This window comes from Neovison vison, chromosome 12, assembly GCF_020171115.1.
Source record: "Neovison vison isolate M4711 chromosome 12, ASM_NN_V1, whole genome shotgun sequence".
NCBI classification, from domain to species: Eukaryota; Metazoa; Chordata; class Mammalia; order Carnivora; family Mustelidae; genus Neogale; species Neogale vison.
In genome coordinates this window covers 122,818,485-122,831,144 of record NC_058102.1, presented here as the reverse complement: position 1 = coordinate 122,831,144, position 12,660 = coordinate 122,818,485, and the positions used below count along the sequence as shown (strand labels likewise).

At 47.8% G+C, this 12,660-nt stretch overlaps 1 protein-coding gene across 1 annotated transcript in view; it reads left to right on the top strand.

Moving 5' to 3' along the window:
* Positions 1 to 12,660, top strand: part of FAM171A1 (family with sequence similarity 171 member A1) — a 127,796-nt gene that overhangs the window by 60,965 nt on the left and 54,171 nt on the right. Inside the window, exon 2 of the mRNA XM_044226629.1 lies at positions 7,144 to 7,371. Within this exon, the coding sequence (XP_044082564.1) occupies positions 7,144 to 7,371 (228 nt within the window). The remainder of the gene's footprint in view (positions 1 to 7,143; positions 7,372 to 12,660) is intronic.

Here is a 12,660-nt window from a genome sequence, read left to right as displayed (position 1 = left end):
TTGGAGGATGGGGCTCGTAATCAGAACAATGCCCGAGCCATAGGGCCAGACTGAGCCAGGGACGTCCTGTCTCCCTCCTGCACTGAGACAGGGCGGCTTGCACTGCTTGCCCCAAACCAGTTGCATTCTCCTTTGGTCAGAAAAAGCACCTGCTTTTTTATGCTGCTGTATTCTAATGCAGAACCCAGAGAGAGGATAGCATATTCGCAGAGTCCAAGTCCATTCCTCCTCCTCGGCTACCAGGGAGGATGGGAAACCAAAGTTTCCGGCATGTCCTTGAGGCTGAATGAATGATGTAGGAGCACAGTCGACAGGGGAAGGCTGTTCAGGAGATGCTGATCATCTTCCCACACTATCCTTCCAGCCTCCCTTCAATTCTCAGCTCTTCTGGAAGCATCCCACACTGAACTCCATAAACCATAAGCATCGGGACCAGTATTCATGCAGGACTTGCCTGTTCCCGTTAACGGGACAGTCACAGGCACCCCCCTTTGTAAGTCTTCTCCTGTCACCCCCACATCACCTCTTCCTCTACAGACCTTTGACATCTTTCTTCTTTGTTTTTGTTTATAAGCTCCAGACCTCATTAATCTCTTCTTTGCTATATTTTTTTCTTTGCTATATTTTTTACTCTGTGTTATCCAGTCCCGTCCTTTTTGCTCTCTGTCATGTGCGTTGGTCTGTTGGTTTTGCCTCCCCCACTGCCCCAAAATACCCTAAACTTTGTAAAAACAGGACTCATATCTTTTTTCTTCATTTTGCTCCCCCATAGTACCTGATGTCATGCTAAGTGTACTGTAAATATTTTCTCGTTATTACAGTTCATTAGCTATCTGAATTAATGTTTTTCAAATGAATTTCAGTAGTGTCTATTGAAAACAACTATGAATAGGAAATAAATGGAACAACCAAAAACACCCAGAGCTATTTAGGCCGTGTACCTGATGATATCTAGAAATGCCCATTAGTTTTAGGGATTCATTCAGCAGACTAATTGAGTGCCTCCTCTATACCAAACATTATTGTCTGTGCTTGGAATACATGAATGAAGAAGAAAAAAAGAAACAGACAAAATAGCTGTCTCAAAGCTCACATTCTAGAGGAGTCAGACAGTTAATAAACATGTAAGTTATAAACATTGTAGAACTGATGAGGGTTGTATATAGAAGAAGAAGTAGAAGCAGAGCAGGATAGTATCAGAAGCACATGGTGGCGTTGGGATTGGCATTTTGGGTAGGAAGGTCAGAACCGTGAAGAGAAAAAATTGCTTTAGACAAGCAGAGAAAAACTGAATTTTTGCTGAATATGAATTAATGTAAACAGTTTGTTCCATAAATTGGGTATGATAATGACATTTTGGTTATTTTGTAAGTCTATTGTTTTGGGGTTTTTTAAGAGAGAATCGTAAGGAGGCTCCATGTCCAGTGTGGAGCCCAACATGGGACTCGATCCCATGACCCTGAGATCATCACAGAGCCAAAATCGAGAGTTAGATGTTTTACCAACCGAGCCACTGAGGCACCCCAAGTCTTTGGAAACTGAAGTCTGTTGTAAACTGAAGTATTTATGGGGAAATAATGTGAACTAATATAATTGGGATCCGCCTCAGAATATTCTAGCAAAAAAGCAAGGAGGGAAGGTGGGAGGGAAGAAAAGTTGAGTCAGGGGAGAACAGGTGAAAGGAGAATGGTAGAAAGTTGGTATTTGAGACTCGATTGGTACAGAGGGTTTCTTCATACTATTCTTCCTGTTTGTATAGATGTTCTAAAATTTCCATAATAAAAGTTACATCAGACAGATGAATCATTGAACTCTACCTCTGAAACTAATAATACAACCTATATTAATTAATTGATTAAAAAAATTTTAAATTATATATATTTTTTTATTTTTAAAAAGTTAGAAAAAGGAACTGGTGGTTAGTAAAGTCACTCAAGAGGTGACTGGTTTTTTTTTTTTTCTTTTTTAGAGGGAGAGCAATCAAGTGGCGGGAGGGGCAGAGGGAGAGGGAGAGAGAGAATCTTAAGCAGATTCCCCGCTGAGCATGGAACCTGTCCTGGGGCTGGATCCCATGACCCTGAGATCGTGACCTGAGCGAAACCAAGAGTCAGATGCTCAATCGACTAAGCCACCCTGGTGCCCCAGAAGGTGACATTTAAGCAGACAGGGAGGAGAGAGATACACAGAAGGGTGTTGAATAGAAGTGTGGCATGCAAACGTTTGGTACAAAGCACATTCCCAGAACCCTGGCCTCTGCCTTATTCCTTGAATGGGGGAAGGTATAGGAAATGGGGGCAGGCAGATACTTGGGGGAGGGGCTGGACAGAGAACACAACCTTTTAAGTCACTGGAAGGACTTCAAGTGCAGGTCAGACCCATTAGGGCTGCTACACAGCTGCTTCAGAGGCGTGCTCACATGTATTTTCTTCATTGAACCATTCAGGTACCTGCATTTCTTTGCTCAGATCCCGAGATGAGAGTTTGTAGTACATGATCAGTGCTATCCAGTAGAATTTTCTGTGTTGCTGGAAATGCTCTATCTCTGCTGATCACTGTGGGAGCCCCTAGCCACAGGTGGCCATGGAGTACTTGAAATGTGCATAGTGTGATTGATCCAGGAGCTCCATTTCTGATTTAATCTTACTTTGATTCATTTAAACTGAAATTTAGATGCCCACCTGTGGCAGGTGGCCCCCATCTTGGACAACACAATGTTAGGATAGTTGGTTGCCCTCCAGCATTTCCCTCCACACTGGTTATTACTCAGTTCCAACAACTAAGTCATTCTCACCTCAGGATATTTGCCCCTGTGCCTGGTTGGTTCCTGTGTGTCCTTCAGGCCTGAGTTTATACAACACCTCCTCCAGAGGCCTTCCCTGACCTCCCTTTTGGGGGTAGGTTCCCGCTCCTGATGGTGTCCTCAGTTTATAATTATACTTGGTATTTACTTACTGTCTAAAGCCAAAATTTCCTCAGCGTCAGGGGTTTGATCCTCTTGTCTCCCCGCGTAGCGGGCCTGCAGCAAACACTGAAGTGGAAACAGAGAAGCAGCGGCAGTGTGCACAGTTTTGGGGGATGGAGACGAGGGGCCTCTAGCCCAGTTTGGGTGGGGGGTTGCTGAGTTAGGAGCAGTTTCTCAAACCTGAAGGTGGCCTTTCAGAAGATGAATAGAAATAAACATGAAAGTCATGTTGTAGAAGGGCCTTTCCTACAAAGATCAGAAGCCACTGCAGAAAGGAGGAGTAAGGAACGCAGGGGATGGCATCTGCGGGCCTGTGGGCAGTAACGTGCGGATGGAAGGGATCCTGATTGTGGAGGACCTCAGGTGCCTTGAAGTGTATCCTGTAGGTCAAGGGCAGCAGATTTTATTTTAAGAGCCAAAAGTAAATAGTTCAGACTTTACAAGCCCTGAGATCAAAGCTTCAGAACTCCACCACTGAAATGCAAAAACAGCCTTAGACAATATGCAAACGACTGTGGCTGTGTTCTAATAAAACTTTATTTATGGCCATACATTCAAACTCCAGATAATTCTCATAGGACATGAACTATTCTTTTGATTTTTTTTTTTTCAACCATTTAAAGAGTAGAAACCACACTTAGGGGGCGCTTAGGTGGCTCAGTGGGTTAAAGCCTCTGCCTTCAGCTCAGGTCATGATTCCAGGGTCCTGGGATCGAGCCCCACATTGGGCTCTCTGCTCAGCAGGGAGCCTGCTTCCCTTCCTCTCTCTCTGCCTGCCTCTCTGCCTACTTGTGATCTCTCACTCTGTCAAATAAATTAATTAATTAAAAAAAAAAAAAGAAGAAGAAAGAAAAGAAACCATTCTTAGCTCACAGACCGTTCAAAAATGAGCCACTGGCCTCATTTGTTATCCGGCCGTGTTTGGTGGGAGACATTAAAGGGTTGGGAGGGGGACAGGAAGTGGTCACATCAGGATGCCAGCTAGCTCCCTCTGGCTTCGGTGGGATCTCAGGGGTGTGAAGACAGTGGTGGTTTCTGTGAAGAGGCTGGGCTGCCGTCAGGGTAGGCGATGGTGGGCTCTGAAATAGGGCAACATTAACAAGGGTGGGAAGGAAAGGCCCGCCTTGTGACATACATTCTGCAGGCAAAATCAGTAAGAGCTTGGTGATGGATGTTCAGGGTAAGAAGTAAAAGAACGGTGCCCTAGCTCAGCAGAGTCCATGGGCTTTCACTGATGGGCAGCCAAACAGAATGCGTCTTCATGCATAATTAGTTAGGAGCCCTGTATACAGGGTCTTCCTTTACTCTGCAAAATGAGAGTAGTTTCAGTAAATAGTGCCTCTCCTAGTCCTAAGATTAGTCACTTGGTGGGAACAGTTTTGTTTGCTGTTGAATGGATAACCTAATTCTAGATGTTACTCTAGAAAAATGATACCCCAGTAGTCTGTAATAATCATCTAACCGTACTGACATTTTCTCCCTTCCTGTCATACCAAACAAAGTAGCTAAACAATCTCTTTCAAAGTATGTAATTGCAGAACGTAAAGTAGGCTTCTGGTGTTAGAAGAAATTCTAGTAGTAAGAATCTAGGACGTGAATTATAGTAAAACGCCTTTCACCGTTGACTCAAAAGTGCTTTGGCTTTTTCCAGATCTTTGCTGCTCTTGTGAAGCCGCAAACAGTGAAGAGAGAGCAGGAACCTTGTAACCCCAATAGTTGGTAAATGTTTCATTACCATAAAATTACATAAATTATCTCTGCAGTCCTACAAAGCTACCTTTCCACTTGCCCTATTCTAGGGGATTTCTGCTATGTGCGTATTAGCAAACGCAGAGTTAATTTATGTTATGATTTCGGGTGCCACCTGGGGACACCAAGACTTGGGTTAAATAAGAAAACACGTAGGCAGTGTACGTCCTGCAAACCTGCATTGAGGTAACTGATAAGATTGGAGCGAATTAACTCAGTGCCTTTTTGTAAGGCCACATCCTCGCTTTTCATGATGTTGATTTTGTCCCTCTGTGGACGTTCGTTTTCTCCCTAAATCAAGTAGCCAAGTTCAGCTTCCTTAGCATTTATTTTTCTCTATGAGGTTTTGAGAGATTTGTTTGGTGCAAATCTCTAATACGTAGGCCTAGGGTTCTTTAGCTGTTCTTCATGGTTTGTCTGGTCAAGAAATAGATCAGGTCGCTCAGTGGGGAAAAAAAATGGGTGGTTGGCTGAGATGTGCAGGATTCAGAAGGTTACTTTAGGCAGTTGGCTGGTTAACCAAGGCGACAGTCCTTAAACCAAAAGGTGTTCTTCTCACTGTGGTTGCCCCAGCAGAGGAAGGGCTTTGGATGTAATGTTGTTATTCCCCGAAGACGGATGCCTCGTCCCTGCACTTTGTTTTATGCCTTTCTCCCCTCCAGCGCCCTTCTCTGTGTCCCGTCCAGAACCCCCGGATGCCAGGACTGAGAGCTTAATGGTGACCGCTGTGTTTATGCTTGCTCTGTGAGGCACCGCACTCAGTGTTTCTACCTGCGTGTGGAACTATGTGTTGTTGTCACCTCCACTTTATAGAGGAGTAAACAGACCTGGTGAGGACAAGTACCTTGCCCTGGGCTCCTTGGCTAGAACTGGGTGAGGCTCAGATTCAGACCTAGTGGGAACTGCAGTAGGAGGGCTCTGGGGTTCATGCCCACAGGATCAGCTCTGCGGCACCTGCCTCCTTCCCCCTCCATGTGATGTCCGGCCCTCCCCTGAGCCAGACCCCCGTGGTTCTGTAGACAGGAGCTTCCCTGGTCACCTGCAGGGTCTTTGCTTGTCCTTGCCCCCATCTGTCTATCCCAAAGCATCAGTAGGGCTTCCGATCTGAAGCAGCTCAAAGTGTATGGCAAGGAGTGTCCAGGAGTGTCCTGGTGGACTTATGTATATCACTGGGTACCAGCCACTCCCTTCAAACACTTCCGTTCTGGAGCGCCTGGCTGGTGTCTTTTAGCTGGCAGCTGCCGTGATGCTGGAGTCTGGTCCACTTCATCCCTTCCTGGGTTACTGGGAGGCCTCTTAGTGGACGCTCGGCGTCCAGTCTTGCCTCTTCCCCAGTCCATCCTTCCCCCTCGGCCAGAGGTTTCTATAACAAATTTAATTGCCACCCCCTTGTTTAAATTCTTTGTGACTTCCCATTGCTCTTGGGATCCAGAATGATCCTTTTAGGTTCTTTCTAAAGCCCTGAGTGGTCTGGCCCCTGCTCGCCTCTGCAGCCTTTCCCACACGGGGCTCATGGCCCTCAGGCTGTCTGTCATCCGTCAGAACCTGTGTTTCTCCAAGAAGCATGGCTGTTCCCTTGCCTCTGAGCCTTTGCGCATGCCGTTCCTTCAGTGCCCCCTTCGTGCCTACACCAGACCTGTCCCAGCACAGCACGTGCGTGTCTCCTCACTTGTCTTCACCACTGTGGTTCACGTGATTACAGTTCTAGGCACAGAGGAGCAGCTCAGTAAACATCCCTTGCGTGAACAAATGAAAATTACTCATTCCTTTTGAGATTTTTAACATGAATTTGGACCTATATCCTGCATTCATGAGCTGGGTTTGCCAGTATTACTGCCTCGACTTCATTTATCTTTTCAAATCTTTTTTTTTCCCCTTTCTGTAAGCTACTCTCTTCCCACTCTTCAGGTCCTCCTTTTTAAAGACATTTTGGACCGCTTTCCGGTCTAGTCCTCCTGATGGCCAGCACAGCGATCCTGGGCAGCTCTCGTCCACACTCGGCAGGACTGTTAAAGACTCTGGGTGCAACTCTGACAGCCTGCAGGGGGTCCGTCGGTAGCCCCCCTCCCCACTCCCTGTTTGGACCCTGTGTGCCAGCAGCGCTGGAAAGGATAAAAGAATACTGTGTTTGCACACAGTGTCTTAAAGGGATAGAATTCTCTCTGTTATTTGTTGGAGTGAGCACAGAGGAGCAAAGAGGAAGGCCGTTTGTGACGGGCAGGGTGGGTGGGTTGGTGGGGGGGAATCATGTAAAGTAAAAAAGAATCCCTAACAAGAAAATGTTCTCTGGTTCCAGCGATTCCCATTCTGCATGTGGCTCTAGGTTTGCTTCGCACACACCCCCTGCCCCGGTCCGGGCAGCTACAGCAGAATTGTGGTCGAGGTGGGCTGGGTAATAGTGGTTCTTCTTTGTTGCTTTCTCCTCCCTCCAGAGGTGACCCTGAAGGTCCACATCAGTGACGCCAGCACCCACCAGCCCATCCCAGATGCGCTCATCGAGATTTTCACCAACCAGGTGTCCATCGCCTCCGGCACATCGGGGACAGATGGCGCGGCCTTCGTTAAGTTCCAGTATAAGCTTGGCAGTCAGCTGATCGTCACCGCCACGAAGCACGCCTATGTGCCAAACTCTGCGCCCTGGAAGCCCATCCGGATACCCGGTAAGGCCGTTGGAACCTCTCCCTAAAGCAGAGCTCATGGTCCCCCCTAGTGCTGGAATCAGACACAGAAGCAGTTTTTAAGGTGGAAGGCAGATGATCAGGAAAATAGGGGTTTAGCCTCTGCTTTACTTGTGGGGGCTTTTTTTTTTCTTTCTTTTTTTTTTTTTTTTTTTTTTTTTTTTTTTAATTTTATTTGAGAGAGAGAGACAGTGAGACAGAGCATGAGCGAGGAGAAGGTCAGAGAGCGAAGCAGACTCCCCATGGAGCTGGGAGCCCGATGTGGGACTCGATCCCGCGACTCCAGGATCACGCCCTGAGCCGAAGGCAGTCGTCCAACCAACTGCGCCACCCAGGCGTCCCTTTTTTTTTTCTTTTAAGATTGTATTTATTTGTCAGAGAGAGAGCGCGCGCACATTCATGCACACAAGTTGGGGGGACAGAGGGAGAGGGGGAAGCAGATTCCCTGCTGAGCAGGGAACCCCATGCGGAGCTTGATCCCAGGACCCCAGAATCATGACCTGAGCGGAAGGCAGATGCTTAACCGACTGAGCCCCCCAGGTGCTCCTACCTTTGGGGGCTTCTTATGGGAAGGAAAGGTGGGGTTCTGTATGTCCTCTTTTCTATATTTATTTCAAAAAGAAGTCTCCCAAGGGAGTAGAAATGCAGTCTGGCCTAGGGCTCCCAGCCCATGTGACTGTCCTCCCTCCCGTGAGGGTCTCGGCTGCGTACCTGTCCAGCAGCCTGCCAGGACCCTCTGGGCTTGCTTGCCACGGGTGGGCTTTCTCCTCCTTTTCAAAGCAATACCCTCGGGGGTCTGCAGAGCCTCATCAGACAGGCTGGGCCCTCCAAGGTCAGCCCCTGAGTCTGATTATGTTCGTGGCAAAGCAGATGAGAGGAGGTTGGGCCTGCCTCACTGGGTGTCATACACTGAGAGGTCCTGTTGTAAAGAAACAAAACAGAAAAAGTCACAAAAAAGTTTGTATAAAGACATATTTTTGTACTACATGGGGACTCTTCCTGCATGTCAGCAATAAAACTTCCTGACCTGGAAAAAAAAAAAAGTATGAAGCAGGCAGGGGCTCTCCCTCAGTTTACACACACAACAGAATCAAAATCAGCAGAGTTTCTGCCCATTTCCCCAGCGTCCTCTTTTGTACCTTGTTGATTCTAACTAGCAGGATGGCATTAGGGTAGGGCTCCGGAGCAGACCTCCATTGTTCTGCCTCGTGGGGCCTGAGAGAACACTGGCCAAAGAGGCCAGGGGTGATGGGGACATAGTTTTTCTCCTCCCCCTTCTCACCTGCTAAGGGAAAACCCACTCCTATGTGTTTCTGCCGTACTCTTCCTCACTTCTGGTGCTTCTGACACCCAGCATGTGGGGTATTTTCCATACAGCAAGCAGTTCTCAAATGCTCCATCACCTGCTGTGGGTCCTACAATTTAACTCGGTTCTGATACTGTCTGTCTGGAGACAGCATTGGATCCCACAGGTGAAGGGCTGTCCATGAGACCCCACCCCCCACCCCTGCGTCAGACGCCTGTCACATGTCCACGTTGTCCCCTGGGCTTCTGACCCACCAGCTGTAAATCAGAGGTTCCCCAAACCCCTCCTCGGGTTCAACTCATTGGCCAGAGTGGCTCACAGAACTCAGGGAAACAGTTGGTAAAAAACCAAAGTCGACTATGGACTCTGAAAAACAGTCTGAGGGGTTTGAAGTGGCGGGGGGGTGGGAGGTTGGGGTACCAGGTGGTGGGTAGTATAGAGGGCACAGCTTGCATGGAGCACTGGGTGTGGTGAAAAAATAATGAATACTGTTTTTCTGAAAATAAATAAATTAGGGGAAAAAAAATAAAATAAAATAAAATAAAAAAAAAAAAAAACACCAAAGTCAGCCAAGTAAATTTGAAAGTCTGTTTGGCTTTATTTAAGTGATTCATGAATCAGGCAGCACCCATCTCTCCAGTAGAGGGGAGCTTTAAGGAGTTGCACAAAAGGGAAGGTTTTTATAGGAAGAAGGTGAGGAGTTATTAACAAAAGAAAAGACCTTTCAGGCAAGGTCATATTTCCTTAGTGGGGAAGGGCAGGGGATCTTTCTAGGTGGGTCTGACCTCATCTTCTTTTGAGGGGGAACGGAGAGGGAGGGCCCATGTAACCAGGTACCTCCCTGATGCCAATCAAAAAAATTCCTGACTGAGACAGTTGACTGAATTTCTGGGGGAGGTTGAAAACACAGTCAGGCTAGGTGAGGTATTAAGTTCCAGTTTGGTAGTTTGGCCTAAGTGACACCATTCTGGGCCTGTGGGGTTTTTCTGTTTTTTGTTTTGAACCCAGTTTACTGAGTAGATCACTGGTTTATTACAAAGGCTATTAAAGGGACAGCCAGGGGCACCTGGGTGACTCCGTGGGTTAAGCCTCTGCCTTCGGCTCAGGACATGATCTCGGTCCTGGGATCGGGACCCGCATCAGGCTCTCTGCTTCCTCTTCTCTCTCTCTGCCTGCCTCTCTGCCTAGATGCAATCTCTGTCTGTCAAATAAATGAATAAAATCTTGAAAAATAAAAAAATAAAGGGACAGCCAGAATGGAGGAGATCACACGGGCAAGGGCTGTAGGAAGGGGCGCAGCGTCTCCGTGCCTTTCCTGGGCAAACCACCCTCCCAGCATCTCCGTGTGTACACCTACCTAAAAGCTCTCTAACCTCACCCTGTTGGGTTTCTGCCGAGGCTTCATGATAATCGGGACTGGTGAACTCATTGGGCATTGGTGACTGATGGCATCTCCAGCCCTTCTGCCCTCCCCACGGTCAAGGGAGTGGGGCTGGAATTTCCAACTTGGTTGGTTCTCTGGCCGACCAGCCCCCACCCTTAGGTTATCTAGAGGCTTTCCAGAAGTCTCCTCATCAGCTAAAGCTGCCTTGAAAGGGACATGTTATAAATAACACAAGCCACCTTTATGGCTCTTATCACTTAGGAAATTCCATGGGTTTAGGAGCTCTGGTCCAGAAACAGGACCAAGACCAGATACATGTTTCTTATTATGAATCACAGTGTGAAGTTACCACTCACCACCTCACAGCGCTCGTCTCCCACAGGGACAAGATGGTGCCTGACACAGATTTAGCCTGGGATGGGGTAGGCGGGGAGTTGACATGCCCCACCCCCTTCTGTCCCCTCACCTCAGGCTGCCACTAGCACCTGGACCACATTGTCTGTTGGCACCAGGATGAGGGACAAGGAGGGGCTGAGGGCTGGAGGGAGATGCTGGCAGGGTGGAGTTTGGAAACCGGCTGACCTGGTTCTGGCACCCAGTCTCTGCTTGAGCGCCTCGAGCCTTCCTTGCAGATCCCTGTAGGATGGAGCTAATATCACCTGGCGGATTTGTTCTGACTAAAAAGCAGGGAACGTACATGAACAACCTTAAAGCACCTAAAACACAGTAGGGGCTCAATAAATAGCACAGTGGCTGGCAAAATACCAACGTCGGTGTTCATCTCTGCCACCGTGCCGCTGAACACAGCCCGTCAGAGCCCCCGCCGCCTCGGGGGACACATGGAAGCCAAGTGTGGCTGTCTCTGCCTGTAAAGACCCGGCGTCTACCCTCATTCACGAAAATTCTCTTTAGTTCAGTTTACATTTATTAAGTACCTGTTACGGGCTAGGCACTGCCCTGGCCACTGAGAATAGAGACCAAGAGACACAGAGCTTGTCTCCAGGGAGTTGTGTGGTTAGCTCCAAAGCCATTCCTGCCTAATGGGTCTGTTCACGCATGCATATGTGTAGGGGATGCTAGAGGAGGCAAGTTCAGCCTAGGTGAGGGAATAGAGGCTTCCTGGGGCGGGTGGGAGGGGAGCGGCATCTGGAGGATGAATAGACATTAGCATTAGAAGGTGCTTGTAAGGGGCACCTGGGTAGCGTAGTCGCAGTCCTTTCCGCATCTGACTCTTGGTTTCAGCTCAGGTCTTGATCTCAGGATCCTGGGATTGAGCCCCACATCAGACTTTGTGCTAACTGTGGAAGTCTGCTAAAGTTTCTCACTCTGTTCCTATGCCCTGTATTCCCCACCCCTCGTGGTTGCATTCTGTCTCTCAAATAAATTTTACCCACCCCCCAAAAAAAGGTGCTTGTAAAAAAAAAAAAATACAGATGCCAGGACTCATCCATTTGGTCCGGGGACATTGAACCTGAAGTCTGCAATTTAACAAGTAACCCCTCCCCCCCACCCCCCCACACTCCACTCACAAATGAAAGCATTTACTGATGTTGGGGACCCTGCTTTGTGAGCTACAGAAAGTGGATTTGATATAGGTACAACTGAGGAGATCTTCCAGAAAAATCTTAGAGAAAAGGGGATAAACCTGACAAATTATTTGGCAGACAAAATGCAGTATGCCTCCGGGAACAAGTGAGAGAGAGTAAAGGGCAAGGACAAAACAGAAGAAATGTTAAGTTGAATCTTGGGTTTCTAGCTGGTGATAGAGCGGCTGGAACAAATGGACAATGGGATTAGGAGACCCACCATTCCATGGTTCCCTCAGGTTGACTCAGTTGATGGAGTGGGTTAAAAGAAGCCCCTTTCTTCTTCCCCACTTCCCTGTGCATCCTCTCCCCAGGCTTGAAGCTTAGACAGAGGTGAATGCAGGTGCTAGTGGAGGTGGGGGAGATGGTGGGTCAGGAATGAGTGTTGGGGGTCATCACTGATGATGAGTTTAGTGGAGAGGACGCTGGTTTTGAGCTGCCTCTGGGACACAGATGTGTTTAGCCTTGTAGTTTGAAATGATTTGAGGGTTCAAGGGGTTTGGAGGTAGAAACGTGGTTTGGGGGTCATTAGCTTTGTTGAGATAAGAACCATGAACTCATTGGCATTGTTGAATTCAAAACCATGAATCCACCAAAGCATGGGGGGCATACCTGGGACAGAACTCTGAGAAGGCCCACAAAACAGGAAAATGATCTTTATTAGGTTATATATGAAGAAAATATTGGACCGCCTCCATTTTTCACACTGAAAAATCACTGGAAACAACCCAGGGAATTTCAAATGGTAGCCGGACACCTCGACTCCACCTTTGCTGGGGGAGCTGCTACACACAGTATCAGTGTGTTCTATAAGGTCACCATGGACCCCGGGGGTAGTCAGTACTGAGCCATGGATTTTAGGGGAGATGCAGGTTAGGGTCCTACGGGCTTCCTGTCATAACATTTTCATCAGCCAAACAATACATCACCTTGGTTTATGTGTGTTTGGGGGTGTTTAAAGACACATGATTTAGGGGCACCTGGGTGGCTCAGTT